Consider the following 14,941-nt stretch of genomic DNA (forward strand, 5'->3'; position numbering starts at 1 on the left):
TAATTTGACCACACATGAACCATTCAGGTATCAGTTCCGGTGACTGACTCACAGCCTCAGGAAGTAACCTGGCGATATCCTGAACTTTTGCCCCAGGAAAACACGAAGTCCTTGCCCCAGGTACAGATATATGCCTCACCATTGAACTCCCTATCACAATTGCCGGAATGATCCGGTCTCTGCCGTGTCTCGAAGTAGATTGCGAGGCCAGAGCCACAGAACTCACCTGAGAAGAGGGCTGCTGAGAAGCCGGTTGTGAGCAGGCCACAACAGCCAAAGGGATAGAGCTCTGATCCAGAGAGCACGGCCCAGCTGAGGGGGGCCGCGGTGGTCCAGGCTGTGCCCAGGCAGTTGATTGACCAGGACAGGGAGAGTTAGCTGGAGGGGCATCCACAGCCAAGGAGGGAACACCCAAGCCCCTGGCAGAAAACCCGCTGGTACAGGGGCTCTAAGTGGTTTGAAAGTCGTAAGTCCGGACGCGGGGTAAGAAGGCATGCATCCATTTACGCTTACCTGGAGTCGAGACAATGAGCAGCCATTTTCTGGTTCAAGCTAGTGGAGGGGTGCAGTGGCAGAAACTGATCATAGTCCAGAAAGGTCCCATTATGATCCTCTTGGATGTTTTGATAGGAAGCATTTAAAGAGGGATACTAAGAGCCATTGTAATGTATAAATATGACAATACTGGTTTATTGAACAGTTGTAACAGCTATGTAATTTGAGAGAAGATATTTTGTGCATTTGTGAAACATTCTATTTTGTACATTTAAAAATAAAAAATATATTTTACCTTTATTTAACTAGGCAAAGTCAGTTAAGAACATATTCTTATTTTCAATGACAGCCCAGGAACATTGGGTTAACTGCCTTGTTCAGAATAACAGATTTTTACCTTGTCAGCTCGTGGACTCGATCTTGCAACCACTAGGCTACCTGCCGCCCCATGTAAATGGTTGATGATTTTATATGAAAAACACTCATTACAAATTACTTGAATCCGAAGCTACATCTCCATGTGATTTATTTCTATACTTCCCCTGTTCAGGGGTATAACAGTTGCAGATATAGCGAAGATTTATGTTTTTATATTGAGTTTTTTTCTCATAAAGAATACAATGTAATCTTTGAGTAATGAGCGCTTCTTAGATACTGACATAATGTCCAACAATGACAAAATCCAACTTCTGCTAAGTTCAGACCACCAACATTATTTTCTCAGACAGAATACAGCTAAATGATTTCTCCCCTGTGAGTCCTCATGTGACCTGTCAGATTGGTGCCAGTCCTGAAACATTTGTCACAAAAACGGCAATGGTATGGTTTCTCTCCTGTGTGGATCCTAATGTGTGCTTTCAGATGTTCACTCTGAAAGAAGCCTATGCCACAATCAGGACAGACATATGGTTTCTCGCCTGTATGAGTCCTCATGTGCACTCTAAGATGGGACCCAGTGCTGAATCTTTGGCCACAATCACGACAGTGATGTGGTTTCTCTCCTGTGTGAGTCCTCATGTGCACTGTCAGCTTACTATTCCTTGTAAAACATTTACTACAAACTTTACAAGAAAACTTAGCTGCACTGTGAATTTGAAGGTGATCTTTCATACTTTCTGTGGATTCAATGCATTTTCCACACACACCACAAGGATGTTCTTTATCCATTGTATGAGTTTGCACATGATTCACTAAAGAACCCATGTAATGAAAAGACATGCCACACACCTTACAATGACAAGGAGCATTATGACTTTGACTAGGTGATTTCAGAATGGAGGACTTTGTGGAATTCCTACCCTTATTATTGGCACGAGAGCTCTGTCTTTTTACTGTCCATGTTTTATTTGATTTTCCTCGCTTAAAACCTGACTGAGGGACTCCACTTTCCATCCCATTGACAGTTGCACTGTTTTCTCTCTGAACTGCAGAACAGTCTACTGCAGCGAGAGTATGAGAGTCACTGGTTAGTTCTGATACCAGGTAATCCTCTTCATAGTGTTCGGTATTGATCGGTTTAGTTGAGGTGCTGGGTAGAGAGACTCTCTCTCCGTTAACTTCATTTTGACCATGATAAAGATATGATTGCAGAGTTGGGTTCTCATCACAGTCACCTTTTACACAAGCAGGAATGAATATGGAGTCTTTGTTATCATCTTCTAGCCCTTGAAGCTGCTCTTCCCATTGACTGGTTCTGGGTTCCTCCTGCTCCTCTTTAATCTGTGTAAACTCTGGGTCCTCCTGTCCCAGACTGGGGCTCCACTCCTGCACACACTTCTGCTGATCAGGGTGAACCTCCTCTTCAGACACACGGAAAGTGAGCTGCTGGAGGTCTGAATAAATTAGAACGCAAACGTTGTCATGAGACTGCAATCATCAAATCAAAAAATCTAATCAAATGTATTTATATAGCCCTTCTTACATCAGCTGATATCTCAAAGTGTTTTAAAGAAACCCAGCCTAAAACCACAAACAGCAAGCAATGCAGGTGTAGAAGCACTAGGCAAGTCAAATCACAATGACAGCAGGTGAGTTTACAGCATGAAATAGAAAACGCAAATGCTCATAAGAATCGTCCTATAAATACAGTATATTTTGTTACATACAAAATACAATCAAGGTAACTAGACAAACGAATGACCCAAACCTGCTCTGTGCAGCTTTAACTCTGGTTTAAGGGCGATTTCAAGCAGCCTTTGCAGACGATCGTTTTCATCCTTTGAACGGGAAACTTCTTCCTGGTACTCAGTTATTGTTTTTTCAACTGCCCCGAAGATCTCATCAACAGCAACTGCTAATCGCTCGTTGAGAAACACCCTCAACAACTGTATTTTAGACATGTTTAGATAATGCAATTTACAGCTAGTTACCTTTGTGCCCTGACCACCGTAAAGCAGGCAAGAATAAGTACTTCCGGGTCATGGATTTTTGGAATCTTTCAGAATAAGAGACCTGTCCTGTATACTTTGTAAATTAATAATTAGGGAGAAAATGATGGTAAATGTGCACAATTATCAATATATGTTATACTACTTATCATACAAATAATAATTACGTGTCACAATAATCACTTATTGCACCATAGATTATTGCCTGTACATTGTGTTACAGTAAAAGATCGATGCATTCTACTCAAGTGCATTTATAGTTTCCTAATCCAGATTTTACAACTATTTTACGGCCATTAAAGAGGGGCCAATAGACATTTTGCACAATGTAGCAACGCCCATTTCCGCTTTACTTCCTACCCGATACATAGCTTCATGTTCCGATCGCGTCCTGTCAGCCTGATTTTAGCCATATTTGCATCGAAGTCGCTGGTTTTATCATTATCTCAGTATATTAATATAATCATATTTCTGGAGCGTTTTTTAAATATTTCTTGCTGAAATTTCTGTGTTCTGTCTTTTTTTTTGTCTCTTAGCTAGCTAGCTAGCTATTAACCAGGTAGGCCATTTGAGAACAAGTTCTCATTTACAACTGTGACCTGGCCAAGATAAAGCAAAGCATTGCGACAAAAACAACAACACAGAGTTACACAAACAAACATACAGTCAATAACACAATAGAAAAATCTATGTACAGTGTGTGCAAATGTAGAAGAGTAGGGAGGTAGGCAATAAATAGGCCATAGAGGCGAATTAATTACAATTTAGCATTAAAACTGGAGTGATTGATGTGCAAGTAGAGATACTGGGGTGCAAAAGTTTGTTAACTTGGCTTTTGAAGATTTTAGAAAGGCAGGGCAGGATGGATATAGGTCTATAACAGTTTGGGATCCCACTCCTTGTGGGTTTTTATTTCGATGACGCTTCGGTCATGTCAGGAAACAGATGAGGGGAGGTACATGTCCTACTAAAGCAAACATTTAAGCAAGCGGTATATGTGCATTGCAACTCCCACCGTTTGAATTTGGATCTGTGCACCGCGGCACAAGTGTCGGGACATGTCAGTACTTCTTTTGACACAGTAAACCAGCTACACACATTTATGAGTGGATCCCACAGACATGCTGGATTCATAGAGGTACAGAAAGAGTTGCATCCCGATAGACAATGTATCGAGCTAGAAAGATCCACGGGTGTACGGGTCTACGGGTCTGTGTGTAAAGTGCTGTTACTGCTAGATGTCATTTTAGAAGTTCTTGCAGATTTTTCAGAGGCTTGTGGACAAACCAAACTAGAAGCCGATGCCCTCTTACATCAAATCCAGAACAATACGTTTTTATTCCTGTTAGTCATGTTTGGTAAATTGTTTGACACTAGTGATTTTGCTATGAAGGCATTACAAAACTCTACATTATCTGTGACGAACTGTATTGGTTTAATTTAAATCCTCAAAAGCAGCTTTTCTACGTTCAGAGATAACTCAGGGGGAGACTTTGATAAAGTTCTCAAGCTATTTGAAGAGATTATTTTAAGCATGATTAAGCATGATAATAGTCATTGGGACGTGAGCGCATCACGGCAGCGAAAACTGCCTGTAAAATTGGCAGACAGTGTAGTCACAACTTCATTAGGGAAAACATCCAGCATCAAGAGTGACCGTGACCTGAGGCAACTTTAGAACAATATTCTAGACAGACAGATTACCGAGTTAAACTCAAGATTTCAAGGAGACACATGGGATCATGCGAGCGGCAGCCTCCTTTTCCAAAGAATCCCAAACCTGCGGCCTTAAAGAGCAGCTGAAGACCACATGCGATCATTATGCAATATCAATTGAGGTTACTGAATTCACTGTTTTTATTCAGTAGTTGAGTCGAAAAATGAACATGGGAAAGAGTGACTTTTCCTCCTCCTGTACTTGACAGCTGCCCTGATGATATTTTCCCTAATATAAACTCTGTTAAGGATCATTGTCACACTTCCAATGACATGGGGCGGCAGGGTAGCCTAGTGGCTAGAGTGTTAGACTAGTAACCGAGATTGCTCCAAGTACTATGCACTAGTATAAAACGATTGTATTACGAAATAATATACAGTGCACATCGCAAAATAAATGTAATAAACATGTTGAAAAATGCCTATCCAAATTTTTCTAGGCCTATCCACCCCCAAAAAATCTGGCTACGCCCCTGTGTTTAGTCCCAGGTTCCTTGGACATAGGCAGGATCCTTGACATAGGCAGGGTCCTTGGACATAGGCAGGATCCTTGGACATAGGTAATGTACATAGGTACATACCACTGAACTGTTTGCTGTAACAAACCCCCAATGTTTTTGACCTCTACACTGTACAGAACGATCCAGAGGCATACAGTACAGAGTTATGAGTCTGAATGGACTCCAAGTGCTAAACTATTACATAGTGTGAATCTAAATTGGAATGTTATTGTTACGGAAATATATTGCCGTGTTCTAGAGTGAGACCCTCTGGACCCAGAGCCGTTCTACCAGTCCCCGGGCCATGACAGGGCGCCAGTGCCTGTTGGGATGGAGAAGGGGAACGTGGTCTACTTCATTGACTCAGGTAACCCTAATGTGTCAGTAAGGTCCCCTTGTCACAGCGCTGCCCTTCGCAGATTTCATTTTCTCAGTGTTACCTCTCTCACCTGTCCTTCTTCCTCCTTTTCTTATTCTTTCCCCTGTTTAGCCACAAAAACCTCCTACTTCACCTGCTCTCACGTGGGGGGGAGCTGGGGGCTCATCAAGAGCTCCACCTCCTGTGCCACGCATCAGGACCAGTCCTTTGAGTCACGCTTTGAGAGTGGCAACCTGCAGAAGGCAGTTCAAGTGTGAGTCTATGGCGCCTGTATCAGTGTGTTTTTACACTTTCCCAATTGTTGCTAAGTTGCAGACAGGGGTCACTGTGTTTAGGCAATAATCTTTCCTTCTCACGCTCTTTCTACCCCCCCCCCTCTCCCCCTTACACAGCGGTGTCCATAACTACAAGCTCACCCTGCACACTGATATGTACACCACCAAGCACACGCAGTGGAGAGTACTTCCGGGTCAGAAACATGAAGGCTAGCAGTCTGTACTGCACAGGCATGAGGTCCATGCTCTACTCTGAGATAGCCGCCTGGGAGAAGGGAGGGCTGGCACCGGACTGCCTCAAACATCCGGTACTACCACGACCAGCATCATAAGGCTGAGCAGGACAACAACACCACCACAAACATCAAATCCCTCACCTGGACCTGCCAGTTCCCCTATGACAGACACCTATCTGGCCCACTGCTACCCTTAACACCTACTCCCACCTGCAGTGCTACCTCAGCCGCCTCACCTCCAATTCGGCCACCGCCGGCTACTGCAAGCTGCGGGTGCATTGCCGCAGCCTGGCCGGCAACGTTGTACATGTGCTGACAGTGACGTCGCCGGGAGGAGGGTGGGCAGAGAGGAGTGCCAAGCAGGTGGTGGTTGTGACGGCCGGGGTGCAACCCGGGGAGAACAACAGCTCCTGGTTGATGCAGGGATTCTTGGACTTCCTGCTGGGAGTCGGACGACACCAGGCAGCTGAGGGAGATCTTTGTGTTTAAAGTCGCTTATGCACTTTTGGCTTATTTATCTTTGAAAATAACCAAGTATTTCAGTTATGTGTTTGATTGCCATGTGGGATAATTGTACGTTTTCCATTCAGAATTAGAAACACATCATAAAGAGACCCCATGATGTTGATTGTTGTGTTGCTCCCTTGCAGACCTGCAGGTGATGCCTATGCTGAACCCAGACGGGGTGGTGGTGGGGATCTACTACTGATCTCTGGCCGGCAGGGACCTGAACAGGAACTACAAGACTCTGCTGAGGGATTCCTTCCCCTGCGTCTGGCACACCAGGAACATGGTCAATAGGCGAGAGGGGGGAAGCGGGAGGATACTCAAACAGATGTGAGAGAGTCATGCCTCTCTAACCTACAGAGAGGTTTAAGTTCAGTCTGCCTTCTCTGACCTTGTTGCTATGGTTTCCCATCTGTCCTCGTTGTTGTCATTGCACCCAAAACTGATGGCTGAGAGAGATGTGGTGCTGTATTGATTTTCACAGACATAGTCGTAAGAACAATGTCTTCATGTGCGGCTGTACCAACCGCGATGATGCCACACAATGGCTCCATGAGAGAATCTTCCCTCAAGAACATCAATGACAAGGTTCGAATCCCATTGAGTTAAAGAAAATCTTGGCCAACGGTAGCTGTGGTCAGAGAGAAGAGAAGGTATGGATGAGAGAGAAGCTCACTCTTCCTCATTTGTTTAGACTGATTGTGGCTTGTGCATTACCCCAGAACCTAATTTCTAAAGACAGTACACTCCTGGATCCGCCATCCCATCTCGCATTGGTGTCATAGGCCATGTGACCCTCTGGCAGGAGGAGGAGTCAGAGAAGGTAATGGCTGCCAATTACCCTTCAAGCCCTACTGCATCTTGATAGTTTGCAGTGTTACTAAAATACTGTTACATGTACATTCATCTCAAGGTGTTTTACAACAACCTGGGCCTTGACCTCCCAAACCTGTTCTTAGTAGGTTGATGCACTCTGAACATCCCCACCTCATCAAACTTAAAAGGCATGAACAAGTGATGACCACTGTTTTGTGCCAGTGTGATGGTCAGCATTAACTGTGTTCCAGAATGAATACCTGGAGGCTGAGGGCTGCATACCTGTTGAGTGGGGCTCGTGCTCACCCTACTCAGCCACCTATCACAGGTGTGTGGAGGATAGAACCTTATCATTAGGAATGGATTTTGTTTTATGACTTCAATTTTTTAAATCAAATTTGAGTTTTCCTGCTGAATGTGGCTCTGATGTTTGTCTTCCTCAGAGGAGCAGCAGCAGTATCAGTCACCAGCTGCAGTTTGGCTCCTCCCAGCCTCCACGGTCGGCCCCTCAGCAGTTGCACCTATCTGTCACGGCCATAGAGCAACGCGGCCTCTCCATGCCTGTTATGCAGCAGCAGCCCATGCCCTTCAGCCCCGATCACAAAACCAACACTGAGATGATAGGTTGGGTTTGAGCCAGAGGAGGAGCTATAGGAGGACAGGCTCATTGTAATGGATGGAATGGAATTAATGGAATTGAGTCAAACATGTTGTTTTCACATGTTTGATACCGTTCCATTAATTCCATTCCAACCAGTACAATGAGCCTGTCCTCCTATAGCTCCCACCAGCCTCCCCTGGTTTGAGCATAGAAATAGAATGGGTGGTACAATATTGACATGAAGAACACACACCCAATATGAACTTAGGTGTTCACTAACATAATATTTGTATGAACTAGTATGAAAGTAGTATGACACAGAAATGCAATCAGGAGTAAAGTCGGGGGCTTTCTTTTCCACCCCAGTTTAACAGATGGTAAATCAAACGTTCCAAATGTTGCAAAATCAGAGATGTTGAATTAGTATTAATACAGTCTTATCACTCATCTTTCAGGTCAAGCAGGCAGCCTCCACAGACATGGGTAACTACAGAAAAACATAGCAGTAAAATATCCAGTTGACTGCATTTATGAGTGAACACATAGGACTGAGGCACATAAGTTACTGTCCTCTCCACAACAGCCATATGGACTTTCTAGTGTGTCTTTTTATGCTGTACAGAGTATATGTTGGTATACACAATATATCACAGTACATATACAACAGATGTGTATGTTTTTATTTTTTTTCTATATCTGGGAATGAGTCCAGATACATATCTCCCGCTGTTGTCCTGCCCCAGTTATAACCCCTTTTTCCTCCCTCTCTTCTCTGTAGCAATGACTGTCCATGGGGGGACCAGACAGCGGCTTAGATTAGAGGCAGGGCCCCTCAAAGAGAGCCGCTGGGGGGGGGAGCAGGCAGGCGTGTGTCTGGTGGAGATGCAGCAGCGAGTCTGAACAACAACCACAGGTACTAAAAGTGTATGCCACCCCTTTTTTTGCATTGTTCTTTGTATTAGCAAATAGAAACTCAGCCTGGCCAAGACCTCCAGGTTCCACTCCAATGGGAGAGGGGCCAAAGCAGATCTGGAGAAGAGGATGGTCGCCAGACTGTCAGGGTCTGCCCCTCCTCGCAATAAAACACCTTTTGATCTAAGAACCAGGCAGGGAAACACATTGGCAAATATGACAGACTGCTGACATGAACCCTTGAAGATGGATGGAGACTAGAGGGAGATTCTGCAACTATTTTGACCATGGGACAATAAAGGTCTTTTCACACTGCATTGTTCTTAGCCCAGGGCTAGCTTAGCCCCGGGCTAGCTTAGCCCCGGGCTAGCTTAGCCCCGGGCTAGCTTAGCCCCGGGCTAGCTTAGCCCCGGGCTAGCTTAGCCCCGGGCTAGCTTAGCCCCGGGCTAGCTTAGCCCCGGGCTAGCTTAGCCCCGGGCTAGCTTAGCCCCGGGCTAGCCCTGAGATAGCTTAGTCTGTTTCAGCATTTGTTAGCCCTGGGCTAAGGATTCACACTTGCATTCCAAAGCCCTGGTTAACGGACAAACACGCGACCAGCATTATAAGCAATTAACACGCAACCAAAGTTATAAGCAATTAAACATCTATTAACAGCACTTCCTTTTGCTTCTACTTGCCTTGCATTTGATTTCCAACAGTGATGGTTAGTATATCTGTCTATCCGCCATGGGAAACAATGTTTCATTTTTGAAATTCGATCTTACCCCTGTACAGAGAATGCTGTGCACAAACGAGACATCAACTTTCTGATCCTAGCAAAAACACGCAACAATATTATTAGCATGGATATATCCAATTAAATGTGAGCTCCTGCAAGTCAAACACTGCTCTTAGTCCTGGTCTAAGGTGCAGTGTGAATGTGCCTTAACATGTACAGCACATTGCCTTTCAGATGGCTATAGAAATTACATTTATTTTTTGCCTTGATTGTGTGCCTTTCTTATTGAGTCTTCATGTCATTGTGAACCTATTTTAACTTTGGAATATTTTGTATACATTTCAGTGTCAATTATTTATTTTCCGCTTATCGATTGAAGGCATAATCAGATTGAGTCACTATCTATGCAGTAAATTATCTGTTAGAAAACTACATTCTCAAAATTCAGTCTTGGTGTTATTGTAGCATAAACATTGTGAAACAGATACGTCTAAAAACCCAAACCTTTATTGTCTTCACATCTGTACAACAACCCCCAAAAATGATCACTCAAGGCACAAAACACATTGTGTTAATGTCTGAACATGGTCCACTGAAAACACAAAGCTGAATTCTAACTTGAGATACACTTAAGCAACTCAAATTTCTCATAATCAACATCAATAGGAGATTTACACCTGAGTACCTCTGTCTCTGCATGTCAGCTCAGCAGAGCAGTCAGGCCCTCAGCTCCTGAACCCCATCAAACTGTCTGAGGTGGAAGTGGCTCTCTGTGTGTCTGACCATCCCACGTAGAGCCACAAAGCCAGAGAGGGCCTAAGAGAGAAAGAGACTTTGTTAGAACAGACTTTTTTTTTTACCCCCTTTTCTCCGTGATATCCAATTGGTAGTTACAGTCTTGTCCCATCGCTGCAACTCCCATACGGACTCGGAGAGGCAAAGGTCGAGAACCATGCGTCCTCCGAAACACGACCCTGCCAAGCCGCACTGCTTCTTGACACATTGCTTGCTTAACCTGGAAGCCAGCTGCACCAAACAGCTGGCGACCGAAGTCAGTGTGCATGTGCCCATCCCGCCACAAAAGCGCGATGGGACAAACCCTCCCCTAACCCGGATGACGCTGGGCCAATTGTGCGCCGCCTCATGGGTTTCCCGGTCGCGGACGGCTGTGACACAGCCTGGGATCGAACCCGGGTTTGTAGTGACGCCTCAAGCACCACGATGCAGTGCCTTAGACCGCTGCGCCACTCGGGAGGCCCCAGACACACAATCTTTATACACGACAGAGAAAATAAACCAGGGTTTAAATTACCCCAATGTGGTCAAATTGGACACTAATCTAGTTACCATGGTAGGAACAGGCAACAAGCATGCAACCTCACCTGTGTGAGTATGAACAGGGCCAGAATGAAGTGAACCCCTCTCTCCAGAGGTTGGATCAGAATGGCTTGGTTGAAGAGCTGAAACAGAATCAAAGGAAACTGCAGCAGGAGACTCAGGAGCCAGAAACCAGCCAGCTCAGGGACCTGTCATGAGAGAGAGACCGTAAACAATCACCCAAGACCAGTTATCTGAGGAAAAACAACTTCTCATTTAGAAAACAGCCTGTGGTATTGATATAGGTCTACTGTCAAAATGAACTACATAATGTAAATAGGATCATTTTGGCCATAATGTCAGTCTCGTCCAAAAAATAGTTTTGTGAGACTTGTGGTCGCAACTACATCAAAACGTAAATGAAAGTTGGGTTTGTCTCAAACCTGCCCACATGCTCACAAATAATAATCAATTTGAAGTGCAGCGACCCAATCGTAATGCCTGTGATAAATTTGGGTTGACTTTGGATATACCGATGCGGCTAGTTAGGGACTATCTGTAAATTACACAATGTACATGGGACAATATGTTAAAATTCCAATAGCTCCTAATTTCAAAGACTTAAAAACCTCCAACTATAAATTGTAGAAATTCATATACAAATATTGAAAGCATTTAATGAGAACTAAAAAGGTATGCAACATGAACATCGTCTCATTTACATTAGTAATTTATTGACAGTCCCTAACTAGCCCCAGAAATAGGCTATCAAATCAATCAATCAAATGTATTTATAAAGCCTTTTTTACATCAGCCGATGTCACAAAGTGCTATACAGAAACCCAGCCTAAACCCCAAACTGCAAGCAATGCAGATGTAGAAGCACGGCTATCCAAACCAATTTTGCCAGGGTTGCACACCAGCTGGATGAAGCTAATTGCCTTAATAATTTGCCTAACACACACACACGAGACACCCATATTAAACCGGGTGGGTATAATTTGTGGACCGTCCCAACAGGAATCTGTTCCAAAAACGTTGTAAATAACAAGGTTGCCAACAAACAACACATATGAAGTTGTATCGTGGCAGATTAAGATACTGGGTAGGGAGTGGGCAATGTAATTACGTTTTTTTCACTCACCACCTTTACTCCGAAAAATGTCTGTCCTCACTCTTGTTGCCTATGGACAAACATTAAGAATAAGCTACGTGGTGAGTTGATGCCTATTCTGCACCTAGTTAGCTAGATGAATTGATCATGCTACTTTGTATGCGTTGTTTGTTGGAATCCTTGTGCTTTACAAAGTTTTTCTAACAGATTCCTGTTGGAACGTTCCACAAATTATACCCACTCTATCAAACCATACCCTGAAACCAACCCACTTTTGAATTCAGTCATGGCCACAAAAATTACTTAATGAGGCCAAATCAGGAAGTACAGTCGCCCTTTAATAATAAGGATACAGTGAAAGTGTGTGTGTGTACCTTCTCTTGCAAATTTCCTGCATAGCCTAGGTAGAGTCTGATAGCCTCTACAAGAGTCATCAGGATGAGGATGGTGATGAGGATGAACTTATAGTAGTCAGGAAGGGCTGGATACTGAAACAATATGGAAAAAAAGGCAAAGGGGTTTATTTAGATACTGGTTACAGTTAGATACATAGACTATGAGTGGATCTAAATTCTAGAGGTGAGTTACCTTGAGGTGCAGCATCACCACCTCGCTGATCCACCACAGTGGGAAAAAACACATGTTGAAGAACAGTGACATCTGGAGAGGCAGGCTGGAGACAACCTCACTGTCTGGGAACGTAAAACAATAAGAGTTCACGTTATTTCCGTATGTACTTGCTAGTAAGCTAGTTAGTATATAACCTATACACGGCCGGGCCAACATATGTAAATAATATCTACCTGGTGCCTATGGATAATGGGCTGACAATGGCTTGTTTAGCTAGCTGAGACAAGCGCTAGCTAGCGTTTCAGTTACCAATCCATGCAAGTTTCCACTCACTGTGCCCCAAAAACGCGACATGATCTTCGGGAGATGGTTGAGTACGACTCTGATCAACAAACACAGTTCTGGAAAAGTGTCCTAAACGTCTTCTGATCGGTTCTGGAAGCTCCATGCGAATTGCAAAGATGCTCCTGTGCTAGCAAGACAGCGGTTTAGAAAGTCATGCCTGCCAGCAACAAAACACGGTTCCCTTGGTCACATAGAAAATCTCGCGTTCTGCCCAAAATCTCGCGACCCAAATGTGCCTGCTTTCACCGTTTCCTTTCCTTCATGACCAGTGGTCATACATTGATATAAAAAATGATGACTGATTCAGCAGACCTCCACAATTTCCCAAATCTCTGTAAATCTACTTATCAAGACAGTCCTTTAATTTTCTGTAGTGCAGCGGTCTAAGGCACTGCATCTCAGTGCTAGAGGCGTCACTACAGACCCTGGTTCAATTCCAGGCTGTATCACAACCAACCGTGATTGGGAGTCCCATAAGGCGAAGCACAATTTGGCCTAGCATCGTCCGGGTTTGGCCGGGGTAGACCGTCATTGTAAATAAGAATTTGTTCTTAACTGACTTGCCTAGTTAAATAAAGGTTAAACAAATAACATAAAACATTTAATTCAGCCTGGTCTCAGATTGTTTTGTACTTTTAGGCAAGAACAAGATGTATGTCAAGAGAAGTGCAGTGTTATCATAAGGAGACTTATACTTGGAATACGGAGGAGGAATGGAGGAGATATTTTGGCTGATCCATTTGGGGTTTCAGGGTGAATGAAAATATACTTCTGTGCTGTGGAATCGGTGAGGGAAACCAGAAGTGGTCTTCTGATAATTGTTTGTGTTTCTGCTGGTCAGAGGGAGCATGTGCTCCGTGTTTAACGAATGGGGGCAAGATATGTGAATTGTTCTGCCTACAAGAAAAGGGCGCCATTGAAAGAAGTGATTACTGGGTTAGTGGTAAATGTGAAAGCTGACCAACTGAAGGGGAAGATTCTCTGTGTTTATGATGCTCGTCGTTTGGGGCGACGCAGACAGGGTGGCGTGTGTGGAGAAACAGAAGAGTCATTGTCTGTTCTTTTGAGTTTTGATGTTGAGTCTTTGCCCGACAAAATTATGTTAGGAAAAATAAGTTATCCTCTACGAGCTTTTGTGCCAAATACATTACGTTGTTACATGTGTCAAGCTTATGAGCATGTGGCAGCAGTGTGTAGGAGGGAGGTTCCTAGGTGTGAGAAGGGCATGACACAAAGGAATATGTAGCATTGGGGGAGTAGTGGTCTGTGTTAATTGTAGAGGTGCCTATAGGGCTGGGGATCAGAAATATCCCATGTGAGAGATGCAGGTTGAGGTTTCCAGGATTAGAGTAGTGCAGAAGTTGTCATATGCTGAGGCAGTGAAGAAAGTCAATGAAGATGGGGCAAGGGGGAAGGATCCTGAGAGGAGTGGTGTGAATAGTAGATCTGTACCAATACAAAGGAATAAACCAACAAGTGATACATGTTTCAGTAAGATTTCATTTTTGGTCTTTATAGCAATGGTTATGAACTGTACTGCAGAGATGGAAGGTAAAGTTGCAGAAAAAAGAGGTTATGGTGGCAGCTGCAGAGAGGTATTTGGGTGTGCGAGACATCAGAAGAGTTACAGGGTGTGTTAAGTGGTGGTGTCCCATCCTTTCAGGCTGTTGTCCTAGTGTAGTGTTAGATGGTTGGGTATTTGTTGTGTTTATTTCTATATTCTTTTTGTATTTTTTTTCAAGCAAAGTATAAGGAAGGTGGTGGTAATGCAACATTTATTGGATGCCAACCGCCATTAAACCTCATCGAAGACGAAGAGATGGCGGAAGCAGAAGGGTCGTTTGAAGCTGAAAGCACGTCAAGTATAGTTAGCGAGTAAGATGAGTGGACAACAGTCCAAGAATGGAACAAAAAGGGCAAACATTGTTGTGGAAAATGAGTCTAATGAATCATTGATTGTTGGACAACGTTTGGATAAGGATGTTTATTATTTTATTTTATTTTGAAGGATGGTGAAGAAGGTGTTGGGAAAAGTGGATGCAGTCAAAGTAAC

General features: G+C 43.9%; 2 protein-coding genes and 1 pseudogene across 3 annotated transcripts; 1 reads left to right on the plus strand and 2 right to left on the minus strand.

Moving 5' to 3' along the window:
- Positions 1-587: 587 nt before the first annotated feature.
- On the minus strand, positions 588-2,906 carry LOC112219128 (zinc finger protein 287). The gene is made up of 2 exons (XM_024380339.2): positions 2,642-2,906; positions 588-2,327 (listed from the first exon to the last, which is right to left on the minus strand). Exons 1-2 carry the CDS (start codon positions 2,832-2,834, stop codon positions 1,231-1,233), a joined length of 1,290 nt encoding a protein of 429 aa, XP_024236107.1. The 5' UTR covers positions 2,835-2,906; the 3' UTR covers positions 588-1,230.
- Positions 2,907-5,362: 2,456 nt separating this feature from the next.
- On the plus strand, positions 5,363-7,971 carry LOC112219129 (annotated as a pseudogene).
- Positions 7,972-8,243: 272 nt separating this feature from the next.
- tmem17 (transmembrane protein 17) lies at positions 8,244-13,120 on the minus strand. Of its 2 annotated transcripts, XM_024379716.2 has the most exons (6): positions 12,877-13,120; positions 12,562-12,665; positions 12,348-12,461; positions 10,925-11,068; positions 10,228-10,358; positions 8,244-9,007 (listed from the first exon to the last, which is right to left on the minus strand). In XM_024379716.2, the coding sequence occupies exons 1-5, from the start codon at positions 12,989-12,991 to the stop codon at positions 10,260-10,262; spliced, it is 576 nt and encodes a 191-aa protein (XP_024235484.1). In that variant the 5' UTR covers positions 12,992-13,120; the 3' UTR covers positions 8,244-9,007; positions 10,228-10,259. The 2 variants fall into 2 exon arrangements, with proteins under 2 accessions (XP_024235484.1, XP_024235483.1); XM_024379715.2 differs by lacking the exon at positions 8,244-9,007 and having other exon boundaries at positions 10,028-10,358.
- Positions 13,121-14,941: the final 1,821 nt, after the last annotated feature.

The sequence above is a fragment of the Oncorhynchus tshawytscha genome, linkage group LG19, assembly GCF_018296145.1.
Source record: "Oncorhynchus tshawytscha isolate Ot180627B linkage group LG19, Otsh_v2.0, whole genome shotgun sequence".
NCBI lineage: Eukaryota > Metazoa > Chordata > Actinopteri > Salmoniformes > Salmonidae > Oncorhynchus > Oncorhynchus tshawytscha.